The sequence below is a fragment of the Triturus cristatus genome, chromosome 5_1 (genome assembly GCF_964204655.1).
Source record: "Triturus cristatus chromosome 5_1, aTriCri1.1, whole genome shotgun sequence".
Taxonomy (NCBI): domain Eukaryota; kingdom Metazoa; phylum Chordata; class Amphibia; order Caudata; family Salamandridae; genus Triturus; species Triturus cristatus.
The window spans coordinates 89,349,255-89,364,346 of NC_140587.1; the positions used below are offsets into that span (position 1 = coordinate 89,349,255).

General features: G+C 46.3%; 1 protein-coding gene across 1 annotated transcript in view; it reads left to right on the top strand.

Annotated features, from left to right (window-relative positions):
• The window catches only part of LOC146830285 (E3 ubiquitin-protein ligase TRIM39-like), a 199,185-nt gene that overhangs the window by 48,830 nt on the left and 135,263 nt on the right, over window positions 1-15,092 (top strand). Inside the window, exon 3 of the mRNA XM_085604474.1 lies at window positions 10,006-10,230. Within this exon, the coding sequence (XP_085460600.1) occupies window positions 10,006-10,230 (225 nt within the window). The remainder of the gene's footprint in view (window positions 1-10,005; window positions 10,231-15,092) is intronic.

Below are 15,092 nucleotides of genomic sequence, written 5' to 3' on the forward strand. Positions count from 1 at the left end.
CCAGATGCGTCTCCTGGATAAACACCACATCAGGAGTCAGACGACGCAAATACTGCAGTACTACACCCCGTTTGATACGGTCCCCCAACCCATTGACGTTCCATGACATCAGCTTCAACCCGTCCCCCCCCATCCCCTCCAATAAATCAAAGGTCCCCCAGTAAGCAGCACAGTTCCCGATGGTGGACAAAAATCAATACCTCGCCCTGCAAACAAAAAACACACAACAAAACAACCCCTCCTTCCCCCCCACCCCCCCCAACATCCAACTCCCCCCACCCTGCACCCCTGCGGGCCAAAAAACCCCCCCAACTTGCAGTGTGCCTGTCGCCCAACTAACCCCATTCTACGAAAAGACCCCGGAGGAGGAAAGGGACCCGACCCCGCCCGCCCCCCACACAGGTCCTAGCAAGACACAATGAACCAAAGAAGTACAACCCAGCTGAACAGTGCAAAATGGCAAAATCAAGGACCAAAAGTCACTCCAAAGGGGACCCGTCACCGTTGGCACCTGCAGAGGGCCCGGGACGGCCACCTCTGTCCGGCAGCGAGTCCAGCCAGTCACTCACGGCCACAGGAGAGTCAAAAAAGGCCGTCTGATCCTCATGTTCCACTCGGAGTTTTGCAGGGTAGAGCATAGAGTACTTTAGGCCCAGTTCACGAAGACGACGTTTCACCCCCTGGAATCCCATCCGCTGTTTCTGTACAAGTTGGGTAAAGTCCGGATAAAAGTTAATGGATGAGTTCTCATGTCGAACCGGGCCATGGACACGTGAGGCCTGCAGAATCGCATCCCGGTCTCTGTAGTAAAACAGCTTGGCCACGATAGGCCTCGGGGGGGCCCCCGGCCGTGGTCGACCGCCCGGAACTCGATGGGCCCGCTCCACGGCAAAGAACTTACTCAAGCCAGCAGGGATCAACTGTTGGAGGATGAGCTCCTCGACCAGGAGGTCAACCGGGCGGTCGTCGGAGGACTCCGGTACGCCTATGACACGGATGTTGTTGCGTCGGGCCCGTCCCTCGAAGTCCTCCAGCCGCCGGGCCATCTGATCGTTGACCACCTTGATGTCACCAAGCGCGGCCTGCAGGCCCGACACATCCGCCCCAAGGGTGGAGGTCCGCGCATCGAGAGCCTGAACCCTCTCGTTTGTTTTGGAGAGATCCGCCCGTATTAAGGTGACATAAATTGCCACCGTGTCGATTTTACGGGCCAGGGCCTCGTATTGCGTGGCGATGGTTTCCCTGATGCCATCAATGGCGCCCATGATATCCTGTAGGGAAAGTTCCGAAGAGACGGACGTGCCACCACCGGTGGCGTCCGGGGGGGGACCGGCCGCTCCAGGGGAGCCTCTGCCCTGAGTGTAGCGGTCCATGTTGTTGGTCTGGACCGATCCCCCACGGAGGGAGGCCTTAGTCTTACGCCCCTCGGGGCCCCCCTTGCCCCCCATGTGGTCACGGACACCGAGGGGGACCGCCGATCAGAGTAGCAGAGGCACCGGCACCGAAGACCAGCGCCTCACCCGAGACCACAATATGGCGGTGCGGGGGGACCCAAGGCGATAGGCACTCTAGTGGCAGGTGGAGACAAAGCCTTGTGCAGAGGCCAAGGATACACCCCGCCACCTCAAGCGCTCCACCGGCCAGCCCCCTGAGGTCCGAAAGTGAAACCGAAAGTGGTCGAGCGGCCCCAGGCACCGCGCTGCAGCCGCTGTTGTTCAATTGCGACACGGCTCCATGGTTCACCCTCGCCCCGGGCACCTCCGTCGGGTGGGTCCCAAAAGTTCTAACAACGATAACTCAGGATTCCCAGGTCCGATTCAATTTCTGAAAAGAGATACGTGCTCAGCCGGTCTTCATCTCCCAGATTCCATAAACCACATCAGGATATTATCAGGATAAATTCCGAGGAGCAGCGAGGGTCCGGGGAGCCCTGTGCTCACGCGACCATCTTGGATGCGCGCTAGGCTCCTCCTCTCACAGGAGACTTTTTGAATAAGATCACAAGTATACAATGGGAAGAAGACATGAGTTTCATAACTCTAGACATAGAGTCATTATATACATGTATAGACCACCAGATCGGGCTCACAGCAATCAAACACTTCCTCGACTCAAGGCCTATAGAATTCTATGACCACAACAAACCAATCTTGGAATGTATAACATGGTGCCTCAATAACAACTATTTCTTGTTTGGTAAGGATATGTACAAGCAGCTCAGGGGCGTGGCGATGGGGTCCTGCTTCTCCCCTAGCTATGCCTGTTTGATGGTAGGCTGGTGGGAGGAGCGGGTGCTCAAGGCCACACACTCAGAACTATATACCAGGCATGTGAAGCATTGGCTTCGGTATATAGACAACGTTTTTATTGTATGGCAAGGCAGTGACGAAAGCGCCAATCTCTTTGTACACAACATTAACAACATGGTCAACCTAAAATGTACCTTACACACCAGCAAAGATAGTGTCGAGTTACTAGATGTTAGAGTATATATCTAGGAGAAACAAATCATGACCACTCTACATACAAAAACCACGGCTGGAAACTCTACGCTTCATGCGTCCAGCTCGCATCCAAAGCATCTGGTTCGGAGTATACCCTACGGGATACTCCTCAGACTAAAAAGAATAACACCACAGAAGAGCAGGAGATAAGCACAAAAGAGGCATTAACGGGGTTTAGACAGAGAGGATACAGCAGATCTATCCTCATTGAGGCAGTAGCCAAAGTAGCTCTTAAACAGAGAGAATCCCTGCTAGAACCAAAAAATAGTGGTACAGACCAAACATAAGAAACCAATTCGCCCGGACTCATTCTTACCTACAACAAACAAGAGAGACAACTAAGGACAATTATTAAACGTAATTGCCAACTGTCCTCACAGATATGGTCTTAGCTCCGGATCTTTCTAATAGCCCCACTATTTCATTCAGAAAGGGAATCTCAATGAGATCCCAAATTGTGAAGAGCTGTCCCGAAATCCACACGAAAAAAAAAAAAGCCACAACCACGACATGGGTTCTACAAATGCTCCTCATGCCGAGCATGCAGATTTGGGGAAAATACCACCAAATACATGACCACATTCAGTCCTATGGCAACCAAAATCAAGGGTAGCTATAACTACAAAACCGAGTACGCAGTGGATGTTCTGACATGCACTTGTGGTTTACGCTATGTGGGAAGCACAAAGCTGCAGGTGCATGTCAGAATACTACAACACCTACGAGCAATCGTGAATAATGACACTGCGTACCCGGTTGCCAGGCATTTCAGGCTGGAACATGCCAATGATTTGAAGTGCCTAAAGTACTTTGTAATAGCGGCTGTCCCCAACTCCCGCAGAGGAGGCAATAGGGAACGATCATTGCGTCAATTAGAGTCCCGCATGATCCTAGAGCTAGATAGCAGACATCCCAGAGCGCTCAACAACACGGAGGACCTAAACAACTTTCTGTAGCCTAACATCTTAAAATAAAACTGACATGCATACAACAACATCTATATCCAGAACAGGGCCAAGCCCCAAAACAGAGACAAAAATATATAAACACGTTGTTGGAAGCCTCAGCTGCTATACTGTTTGTTTTTAAAATCACCAATGATCATGTACAGTAATAAAACACACCAGCACTTTATTGTTTGGATATGGCGGATGCCGTACCACAACATGATATTTTTAATAGCACTTTTTACAGCATTGTAAGCATAAATATAATGGAACTCTAATGGGTTTACAAAAAGCGAACTTTGCACAAATCTTTGAGGTTAAAACAGAATCCAAAAATATGGTTTTAAATGTAAATAGAACGATATATTGTTCAGGCCGTTTGTATATATAAGTTTTTATCATCTACAGAATAACATAGTATTTAAATATACATGTATCAATTTATTTATATCAATTCTTTGTAACATGATAATGCTGTCATACAATGTCGAACTATATTGTGTATATTGAATTGTCCGCATTTATGCCGCAATATTAAAACACTCTTATTTTTTCTCCATTTGATACTGGAATATTTTAAAATATTTTTGGATACACCGCAAGACATAATAGATCAAATGTATTCTTTGCATTCATGCAGATATTATTAAGCATTTGCACTTTATGTATTTAACAACCAACAACTATAGATATGTTTTAAATAACAATAAGATTATACTGGCAAAGCGTCAAAATGAACATAACACGAAGTATGAAAAACAGACTCGGCGAGGCTAAACACTAAAGTATGTTATTTATATCTACTTGATTGCTCGAAACACATCATAAAGCTTTGCAAAATAAAGACCCGATTTGCCACAAAACTAGAGGAGTCCGTGACTCTCTACGCCGACCAGGAAGTGGGGAGAGTCAACATACCTTAATTTAATATATATGTATATATATATATATATATATATATATATATATATATATATATTTATATATATATATATACATACAGCAACACAGTGCAAGACAAGGAAAAGATCCCAAGGTTGCATAGGATGTCTGTTTATATATGATATCTCCTGGTGTATCATAACATGCTTTGAAAGAAACTTAGGGATGAGATGTTAATGTTTTTACCTTTTGGATCTCATCAGGACAAGAGTCGCCTGACTAAAGTTCCCTAGAAACAGTGACTCTCGAAATCTTTGGCACCTTGTAAGCAATACATGCAAGAATACTTAAAGACAGATTTCACAATGTTCCCTAGAAATAGTGGAATGATGGGATTTTCAATAAGGCATCCTGTAAGCAATACGTGCCAGAATACTTCAAGTAAGAACTATAATGTATATAAGCCCTCTTGGTTAGTTGCAAAGTTCTGTTGAAGTAAACAAATTATTCGGGAGAAGTACACCTTTGTATTGTGGAGAGAAAGTGGTCACATCTTCAAATACAAGAATGTTCCTAGACAAAGTCAATTATTCAAAATGGGCCGCTCGATTCTTTAGACTATCCTGTAGTGTTAAATGGATTACCCTGGTAAAGCATACCTTTGCATGGTGTCATGCCACCACCATGATCTGCAATAATGTCCATCCGTATCAGATGGGTAAACAGATTCTTATACCAAGTGTGTGTTTTATGACTTGAATTGTATGGCTGAAGAACCTGATCATTCTTGTCCACTCCACACATGTACTTTTAGTAATGAAGTATATCGTGGGCTTGTGAATTTTGGCCATCTGACCCCAAACATTATGGGGGAAGTGCTCTCATTATGAATTGTACTGACATCACACTTATCAGAGTGCTTGACTGCAAGCAGTTCGTTGGAGCACAGTGCTTTGAGATTTTTGGACCTTTTACACAAACAAGGTCCTCTGGGAATCTTTTGTGGTGACAACAAACTGTACCACATGCCACTGTGCCAGTTTTGTGCAGCTCACTGATCATCTCTACTCCAATATAGAAGTTATCGACATAAAGGTTCTAACATTTGTGATGGAGTGGCTGGACAAGTTCCCATATCATTTGTTCCATGACTCCTGGCATGGGAGGGCAAACTACAGAGTTTAGAGGGGTGTCCTTCCCTGTATACTCTTAAGCTGTATATGTAGCAAGTGGAGCTCTCATACAGCATGTACAACTTGATGCCATCAGAAACTCTTTTGCTGTCAATGTACTGCTGAGCAGCAGCTGCCTTTTGTACGGAATCACGGACTCGTCGATAGCTATATTCTTTCCAGGAGTATGATCTCTGGAAACCTGCCAAGCAAATGTTCAATGACAAGCCAGACTTTGGTCAACCTGTAATGGTCTGAATAGTCCCGGGGCAGTGCAGCTGAATTGTCTTTGAAATGAAGCATATGCAGCATTAGCAACAAAAAAAAAGATCTCTGCTCATGTACGTTGCGAAGATGGGCGTTACCTAAAACGTGAGAGTAGACCAGTAGGACTGCAAGCTTAGTTTGTGCACTAACTTCATTTAGAGCGCAAGGTCCAAAAACATCTTCACTCCTCAAGTGAAGTGGGAGCCCACAATTTCCTCAAGCAAGGCAACATTCAAAAAGAGATGGGTGTAGTAAATTGGCAAAATATCACCCCCATCGACTTTACATCCAGCGTCGCCAGTGAACGGCAGAATTTGGGGCTGAACTAAATTGGGGGACAGCCAAGAGAGCACTCCATTTGTGCTTACCACTGCAAGTGCCCACTCTTGGGGTTGGTCTACTCTGCTACAGATTCTCTGCTGTGCAATCTGTGCTTGCGAAGGGACAGGACAAATGCCATCATCGTGCTCCTCAGAATCACTGGAAGACAAGTCGTTGGATAGAACTCTACCGACTGAAAAATCGCTTCCAGATTCTTCTCTATTTTCCTCTCCCTCAGTAGCTGCCTTCATAACCCGAGTCAGGGCCTGGGCAGCAGTTATCCACCAAGACACCATCTATGCTGACTGCCTAAAAACGTCCTACTAAAATCAATCAACATTTCACATATATAGGAAGGTCAAGCTTCCTTTGTTTCCACAAAGGATTTTTATTGTGGGCAACACCACCACCCAGGTCATACTACTGACTTGGTATTTACCACGCCCACCAGCATATTAATTGTGAGACACGCGTATCGGGGTCTGAATTTCTCCATGCAGGTACAATTGAATGTGCTTGAATGTGCTCAGATATGAAGCAACCAATCATTTTTGTAAAAAATCTTTTAGTGTGTGACTACAGGAGAGCTCCAACTGCTTAGTGACTGGTGAGGCATACCCTGATGGATGCAGGGTAAATTATACTGACTTGCGTGTTGCATGGCCACACTGGATTTGGCTCAAAAGGAATGGAAACAATTTATCTAGAAGTGAATCCCGGGTGTTCCTTCACTGTGTGTACAATAGTGATCCACAGCATAAAAATTGTTTAAAGTCTTTGTTTTTATAATTTTCCCCTTTTTCTTTTCTATCACACATATTGAATTGATGTTTTTATGTGGTTATTGTTTTTTATCCTGAGTTATACTGACAAGTGCTAGATTATAGGTAAGATTTATTCTTACTCAATTTCATGCTGTATGCATGCTTTACAGACCGTAGGGACCTTTGATTGACATGTCCTGATGAAGGCCCAGGACCCTTCACTTATAGTAAATTATTCTTCAGGCGGGTATCTTTTCATTTGGTCGAAACATGTTGTTATCAGTGGATGTGAGGGTGTAGTGATTCTTCATCACTCCCACACACCCGTCTAGGTTTGATCCTGACAGAGGAGTAACCATTTTTTATCCTACCCTGTGCGATCCTAATAATGAAGGATATATCCAGGATATGCGCAGAGATAGTTTTATGATTTGAGGGTCTGGTCTCCTATATATACCAGAGCATACTTTATTCAGAGCTCTCTTCTCCCAGGGTTTTTTTTTCAGATCAAGGTTCAGACTTCCGGGTCGGTATCATCTTACCGGATGGGGCAGATTGACCAAATGATGAATTATGCCACATTCACATGGATGAGGACTTTCCCTCAATAAACAATGGATGCTCGTTTGGAATTAAAGGAGGGAATAGGAATACAATAGGTTGCAACTCTACGACTAGAGTGTGTGGATTACTGGCCTGCCCTACTTCTGTGTGGTATTGGTAATAGAATTAGAGATTGTGGGGCAGTGATTAGTTCTCCTACCCTTCCTTTTGTGTTTGTATAAAGTATGCTGGAAACAGCACATACATTTACAATTTTCTGCATAACCTGCTGATGATTGATTTCTGTGGCATATGCTGTGCACATGTTTTTTACAATGTGTGTTTTCCCCTGGTGGGCAGTGTCTGGCCCCCCAGGGGAAAACACTTCTGCCCCTGAGAAAGCACATTTGAAAACAATTAGACATGACCCCCAAAGGAGCTCGACCCATGCACTGAGGGCCAACCCTAACAACATTTATTTACTTTTTTTCAGTCAATCAGTGAAGCTCAACCAGGGCTCTTGGCCAAGTGATGTAATTAAATAACAGCTGGTGCGTATATATGTCCAGGTTTCTGTGGATGACTCTGACGTGTTTGGGTGGTCTGTCCCCCTCCACCCCCAAAAACAGAACATCCCAAAGCTTGTGTCAGAGGACATACACCACCCCAATGTTGGGGCGCGGCAAAGAGCAGGGGCATAGCTACCATTGGTGTAGTGGTTGCCATTTTAACAGGGCCCAGAGCCCTGAGGGGCCCGTTGAACCTTAGTATTAGCTGTATTTTACTACCCCAACAGCAGTCAAAGGGCCATTTTCCTTGCTTGCGCCAGGGCCCATGCCATCCTTTCTACGCCACTAGCAAAGGAATATTTTTTTAAGTCATTGCAGTGGATTCGGCGAAGGTTGATAAAGTAATAATGCACACATGCCAACATTTGGAAAGAGGGGGAGTGGGAAAAAAATCTGAGGAGTTTACTTTCTCTTTGACTAACATTGAAACAGATGCACTTTTAGGCAGGTGACAGCTAATATTGGGAGGCTGGGGCTGTGTATATGAGCAATACACAATCAGTGGTTTTCTGTGTGGTCACTACACAGTTCAATGAGAGTGTGTGAGGGGGCACTGCACAGCTCAGAAGAGGGCTATCTGGATGTGTGGGTGTGATCAGTGCACATCTCAATGGAGCCTGTGTGAGCAGTGCACATCTCATCGGGGTATGTGTGGGTGGGCAGTGCACACGTCTGTAGAGGGCTCAGTGGATGGGCAGTGCCAAGCTCAGTAGTTCTATGTGGGTTGCTAGTGCAGAGCTCAGTAGAGGGCTGTGTGGATTGGCAGTGCACATTGCATCGTTGGCTGTGTGTGTGTGAGCAAGGTCTGTGTGGGTTTGAGCAGTGCACAGCTCAAAGAGGTCTGTGTGTGCGCACAGCTCAGTAGATGTCTCTGCATATGTGTGCAGTGCACGGCTCAGTAAATGTCTGCATGTGTGTGTGTTAGCAGTGCACAGCTCAGTAGATGTCCGTGTGTGTGTAGGAGTATTGCACATCTTAGTAGAGGTCTGTGTGGGTGGGCAGTGCACAGCTCAGTAGATGGCTGTCCAGACCGAGAGTGCCCATCTCAGTTGTCCCTGTGAGAATGAGAATGTGAGAAGTGCACATTTCAGCTAAGGGTGTCTGTGTGAGCAGTGCACATCTCAGTGCAGCAGACAGCTCTAGGGGTCAGTGTGTGTGTGTGTGTGTGTGAGAGAGAGAGAGAGCAGTGTACAGCTCTGGGGTGGGTGGCTGAGCCGTGCACAGCTCAGACGGGGTTTGTGTGATTGGGCAATGTATGTAGAGCACATGTAAGTGGGTATACTGTTTGGGGGACAGTGCACAACTTTTTGAAGGGCTGTGGGGGTTGTGTGGGTGGCTATGGCGCAGTTCAGGGGTGGGCTGTGTTGTTGGGAGGTACACCACGCAGTGGGGGTAGGCTGTGTGCAGTCAGGCAAGTGAATTTAAGAAGGCATAAACGCGATAGGAAGGATACATTTGGCAGTTGGAGGAACCTTCCTGAATTTATCAATTTAGCACAAGGCCTGGGGGGAGCTACACAGGGACCTCTATGCTTATGATGTTTAGAGGAAGCCTATGATGTTATTTTGACTGCAATATTTATATCTCTATTCTCAAGGTATTTGGTTGCTGGAATTGTTTTACCAATACTGAACATGCAACAGATTGTCACCTTCCACAACTGTGTTCATATCTCAGTCTGACACTCATGTCAGTAGAGCCTCACTGTCACTGCCCTCATCCCGCTCCTCGGACAGAGAGCTCGGATTCTAATCTAGTCTGTGCCCATCTTTTCTACCAGTGGGTGGACAGGTGGGAGCGGGGAAGAAAGACAGTAGAGGGGAAGGTAGCAAGAGATTGCAGCTGAAAGAAAAACACTTTTTTCTTGCTTAGCTTAGCACCTCCTATGCTCCAAAATATGGCACCAGCCCTAGTTTTGTTGTTTTCTGTCAGAACGCCTTGTGCCCCGCCTTCTGTCCCCCAGCCTATATGCTACATATGTTGATGCTCATTGAGAGCTTCCCAGAATCTAACCATCCTTTCCTTGATGCTGACAGAACAAGATGAGAGATGAGAAGCGGAGAATTGCGTCTGAGATTGAACAGCTGCACCAGTTCATGAGAGGTAAACAGCTATACGGGAGTCTGGAGGAGATGGAGAAGAAACTTACCATGGTAGAAAAAGCAAATATCTCCAAACTGTCCCAACAAATCACCTCTTCCAATGCCCCAATAACAGATCTACAGAAGAAATTCAATGAACCAGAGTTGGACCTCTTGAAGGTGAGAAATTGCTTGGTAAATACAAGACAATACAGAAGTGCTGCATTCATATGGTGTGTGAGGTGTTGAGTGTAAGTGGGGAACATGCATGATCAACAGAGAGTGTTAATTTACTGTGACATCCTGTTTTCTTGCAACCCAACAAAATATACATCCAAATTCAACTAACAGTAAATTCTTCTGGTCTGACAGCCCAATGCAATGTACAGGCAGGTCCGGTATAGAGCGACATTCTTTTCTATTGACAGTCCAACACAGTATAAATAGTATGGTACACTGGGTCATGGCATTCAATTCAGAATATCAGTCTGTTCTGTATCATGTGACCTCTCTAATAATATCATAGACTGTCTGTATCATGGGATCCCATTCAGAATATCATATTATGCTACCCTGTCACCTGATTCAGAATATCAGACTTTGGAAGTCTGGTGATCCTATTCAGAATGTTCATATTCTCTGCTGTGCCCTTTCACCCATTTCAGAATGTCACATATTACAAACTGTGCATACATATGACCCTGTTCAAAATATCATAGATTTTGTGCTGTGGTATGCGGCCCTATTCAAAATGGCTTGGGGAAGGTTGATGAAGTGATAATGCATGGAAAAAGGGAGCTAGTGGGAACAACATCTGAGGAGTGTTTTCCCCATTGACTAATATTGAAACAGAGGCAGTTTTAGGCAAGGGGCATCAAAATAATGCCATTTGGCTTAAAAAATCTGGAGTCTCCTGCCTGAATCGTGTCTGTTGGCATGTATGTATGATTTTGGTAGGCAGTGTGGGTGTGATCAGTGCACATCTCAATGGAGTCTGTGTGTATGTGATCTATGTGGGTGGACAGTGCGCAGGTCAGTAGAGGGCTCTGTGTATGGGCAGTGCACACCTCAGCGGGTGCTGTGTGTGTGAGCAGTCCACAGCTCGGCGACGTCTGTGTGGGTGTTAACACTGCACAGCTCAGCGAGACCTGTGTATGTGGAACAGTACACATCTCAGTGGGGTTTATGTGGGTGTGAGCAGTGCACATCTCAGTGAGGTCTGTGTAAGTGGGCAGTGCGCAGCTCAGTAGGGGCTGTGGAATGAGCAACGTACATCTCAGTGGTTTTCTGTGTGGGTGTGTGCTGCAATTAAGTGGGCTGTGTGAGAGGGGCATTGTACTGCTAAGAGGGGGTTGTGTGGGTGGGCATGGCACAGCTCAGTAGGGGTCAGTGTGGGAGGGCAGTGTACAGCTCACAAGGTGGCTATTTGAGTGGTCATTGTACTGCTGAAGTGGGGGCTGTGTGCGTGGGCATTGCACAGTTCAGTTGGGGGGGGCCTGTGTGCAGTTAGGGGTGTAAACTTCCTTCCGCTCCTCTGAACTCCAGACACCTGTAATGTCTTTATCTTTTAATTCTTTTTTCCATCCCGCCTGCTGAGTAATCTCTTTTCATTAACAATTATGGAGCAACAACCACAACAGGTAGGATGTGTTCAGCAATTGTTGAATAATGTTTACACAGCACAATATACCCTGATTACCCCAGTACTCCAGGAGTCATGGGGTAATCAAGGATGACTGGCCTCGGCTCGTGTGGTGCTCAGCCTTTCATCTGGTGTCCTGGGCTTTAGCATTCTTGTTTGTTTGTACACTTCTTTAGCACATGACCTTCAGTGCAGCAAGACTATGCTTACTCAGGGGGATCGCGCAGGATTAAAGACTTTGAAGGCAACAAACATCAAACACCTCTAAAAATACTCTACACAATTAATAGTATGCATTTATCAGTAGTGCTAGCGTGGGACAGTACCCGTGGTAATCTAGAGGACAGTCTATATTGGAGACTGGCTTGTTGCCCTGCCTTGAATGCCCATCTGCGTATTTATCCTGTGTCCTGATTTTTGTTTTGGCCTTCTCATCAGACTAATCTAAGCATGTGCACAGAGCACTAGGATTTTCCCTGACAACGTGTGGTACTGTACTTATCCTGAGATCTGCAGGGGTGCACCAAATGTGCCATCATTGTTGGCAGTGCACCACTGTCTCTGTTGTGGGTACAGTGCATAGAGTGGTGATGGCACCATACCATAGCAAAGAGAAATGAATGTGACCAGACCTTTCTATCTGTGTCACTCAGGTTGAGGCCTTCTGGCCCACCTGTGTAAACTTCCAGTTGTCGGTCTATGCCCAGTCTCTCGTGCTGACATCTCGAATGCATGTCACACATGTTTGTGAGTGTAGCACGTTCATGGTATGTGAGTGAGTTTGAGTAATGGAGGACAGATGGATCCATTTTGGAAAGCCCTGGACAGTCCAAGAACAAATTGGAGGGTGATGACTGTGCTCTCAGGGAGTGTACGTGGGTCACCTGCATTTCTGTGGATGAAGCAGGAAGTAGCAGCCGCTGAAGTGAGGGGAGTGGAGACAGGGGGGCCTTTGAAATTCTGTGAGGCTTTTGGTATGCAATAAATGAGCAGCTGATTTGTCTTCCTGAACAATGTCATTTGGTGGATGGTGGGGGTGACGGGTGGGATTGCAGAATCTGTTGTGAAAGGTGAGTGAGTCTCTAAATGAAGCCTCCACTTTTGACTGTCCCTATTACTCCTTCAGTTGAGTTGATGACATCTATGTGCAGAGACCTCACTTCTCTTTATGACTCCGTTGTGGATGCTACAGGATGGAGACAACCCAAGTGCTACCTGTGTATGTGGGTGGGCAACGCAAAGCTCAGTAGAGGGATCTCTGGATGTGTGGGTGTGATAAGTGCACATCTCAAAGGAGTTTGTGTGTGCGCAGTTCACATCTCAGTGGGGTCTGTGTGGGTGGGCAGTGCACATCTCCCAGGTCTGTGAGGTAAGGTGTGTTTGTGTTTGTGTGAGCAGTGCACAGCTCGGTAGATGTTAGGGTGTATCTTAGCTGCGCACAGCTCAGTAGACGTCTGTCTGTGTGAGCAGTGCACAGCTTAGTAGAGGTCTGTGTGGATGGGCAGTGCACAGCTCAGAAGAGAGTTGCCTGGATGAACAGTGCACAACTCAGTGGGTTTGTGAGGGTGTGAGCAGTGCACATCTCAGCTAGGTGTGTGTGTGTATACGTATGTGTGCAGTGCACATCTCAGTGGAGTCCGTGCAGCACACAGCTGTAATGGTCAGTGTGTGTGTGAGCAGTGCACAGCTCAGAGGGAGTTTGTGTGGTTGGGTATTGCACAGCCCAGTGAGGGGCTGTATGGTGAACAGTTCTGTAATAGCAGCCCGCACGGACCTCTTGAAACCGTCTGAGGAGAAGTTTTGCACAGGTCTGGTAGGTCAGGGGACTAACGCACCCACTCCAATAATCAGCGTTTGATCTTATGATCACAATTTGGTATTAGCGTGGGTCCACTCATTCTGAGGTCTAAAAAATAAGTGACACTTAGTTGGGTAACAATAAACATCTGTTATTTCAGTGCCACGAGACCCGAGATTGAATGTGTGCTTTCCAAACACAAATGTATTGTTATATTGAAAGGAGAACCAAAGAAGGGAATGCTCCACATATTACTCAAAAGACAGCTGCAACCATGAATGGTGATTTCCTGATAGCCAATCCCCATAGGTGAGGGGACATAACCTGAAGCCTAGCCTGTCTACTGGAGAACCTGTGGATCTGCCCCGAAATGCCTTGAAGCTTGTCCGCCTACTACGAGAGGCAAGTTGTTTGCCAGATCCTGCAGGTGATGACACTCTCCAGGAGGAGCAAAAACAATGCATCCAGGAAGAAACTGACCACTCAAGACTGATCTAGCAAGGATCCTAGTGCCCGCGAGCATCTCATCTTAGTTCTTGATGAGAATGGTTGTTCTGTGGTCCTCAACGGTCCAGTTAGAGTTGCAATTGCGTAATTGCCACAACCTTGGACAAGGGATGCAACTTCAAGATTGCTATAGGACCAGATGAGATCAGTAACTGCCTGATTGCATAGGCCTTTGAGAAAATTCGATTTTCGATTGTGATCGAATCGACCCGCCATTTTGTGCTCCGCCGCCATTTTGTGTTGCCCTCACTCAGGCAGCACGGCGAACAAAGTCTCTTCTGCTTTTCCTGCAGCATCGTGTTAAAATAAGCCTTCTGCCTCTATTTACAAAGCTGGTGTTAGGATTGACCGAGTACACTAATCCCCGTCTGGTTTTCCTAATCCCTGTCTCAACTATCTGTTGGTTCCCACTATTCTCTTCTGACTTTATCTTATCGTCTGGCCTTCGCTGTCCTCTGCTAGTATTCTCTCGTTTCATAACTGTCCACCAAAATACACAAATGTATCTCGCCACCTGCGAGTCAGTTACAAACCTGTTCATGAATTAGTTTGTGGGGAGGGGTGACAAACACAGTTGGAGGAGAGGCTTCTTCGAGTTACTTGATACTTTATTTTCAAACCTTTCCTATTGGTTCTGTTCTGTTTTCCAACCTTTCTTATTGGCTCTTTTTATATGTTTTAGGTGTGATTTTGGTTAATGTATATTTCACATATGCACTACAGAAGATTGTGCGCCACGGAGTGAAGTGGCAGTCTCCTGAGAACATACCGTGTGTACTTCTAGGACAACTGTACTAGCTGCAGCTAATAAAATCTGATCTTTTACGCCGACAGAGTGTCCCTGTGTCTCTGTTAGCTGAAGCAGGAGAACCCAGGAGATTAAGGCGTACCCTGCATGGCCAGACCCAAAAGGTTCTGGTTCTTCAACTGGCACCCAACGTGGGGCGGCTTCAGAGGTAGTGGTTCTGCCTGAAGGTCGTGAGGAACCCCGCAAGAAAATTCTGGAGGAATCGCGAACCACGTTAAGCGACCCCTGTATGTCGAAGTGGTCCAAAGGTCTTTTGCAGCGTGGTTACTCCTTCCTGACGGCTACTG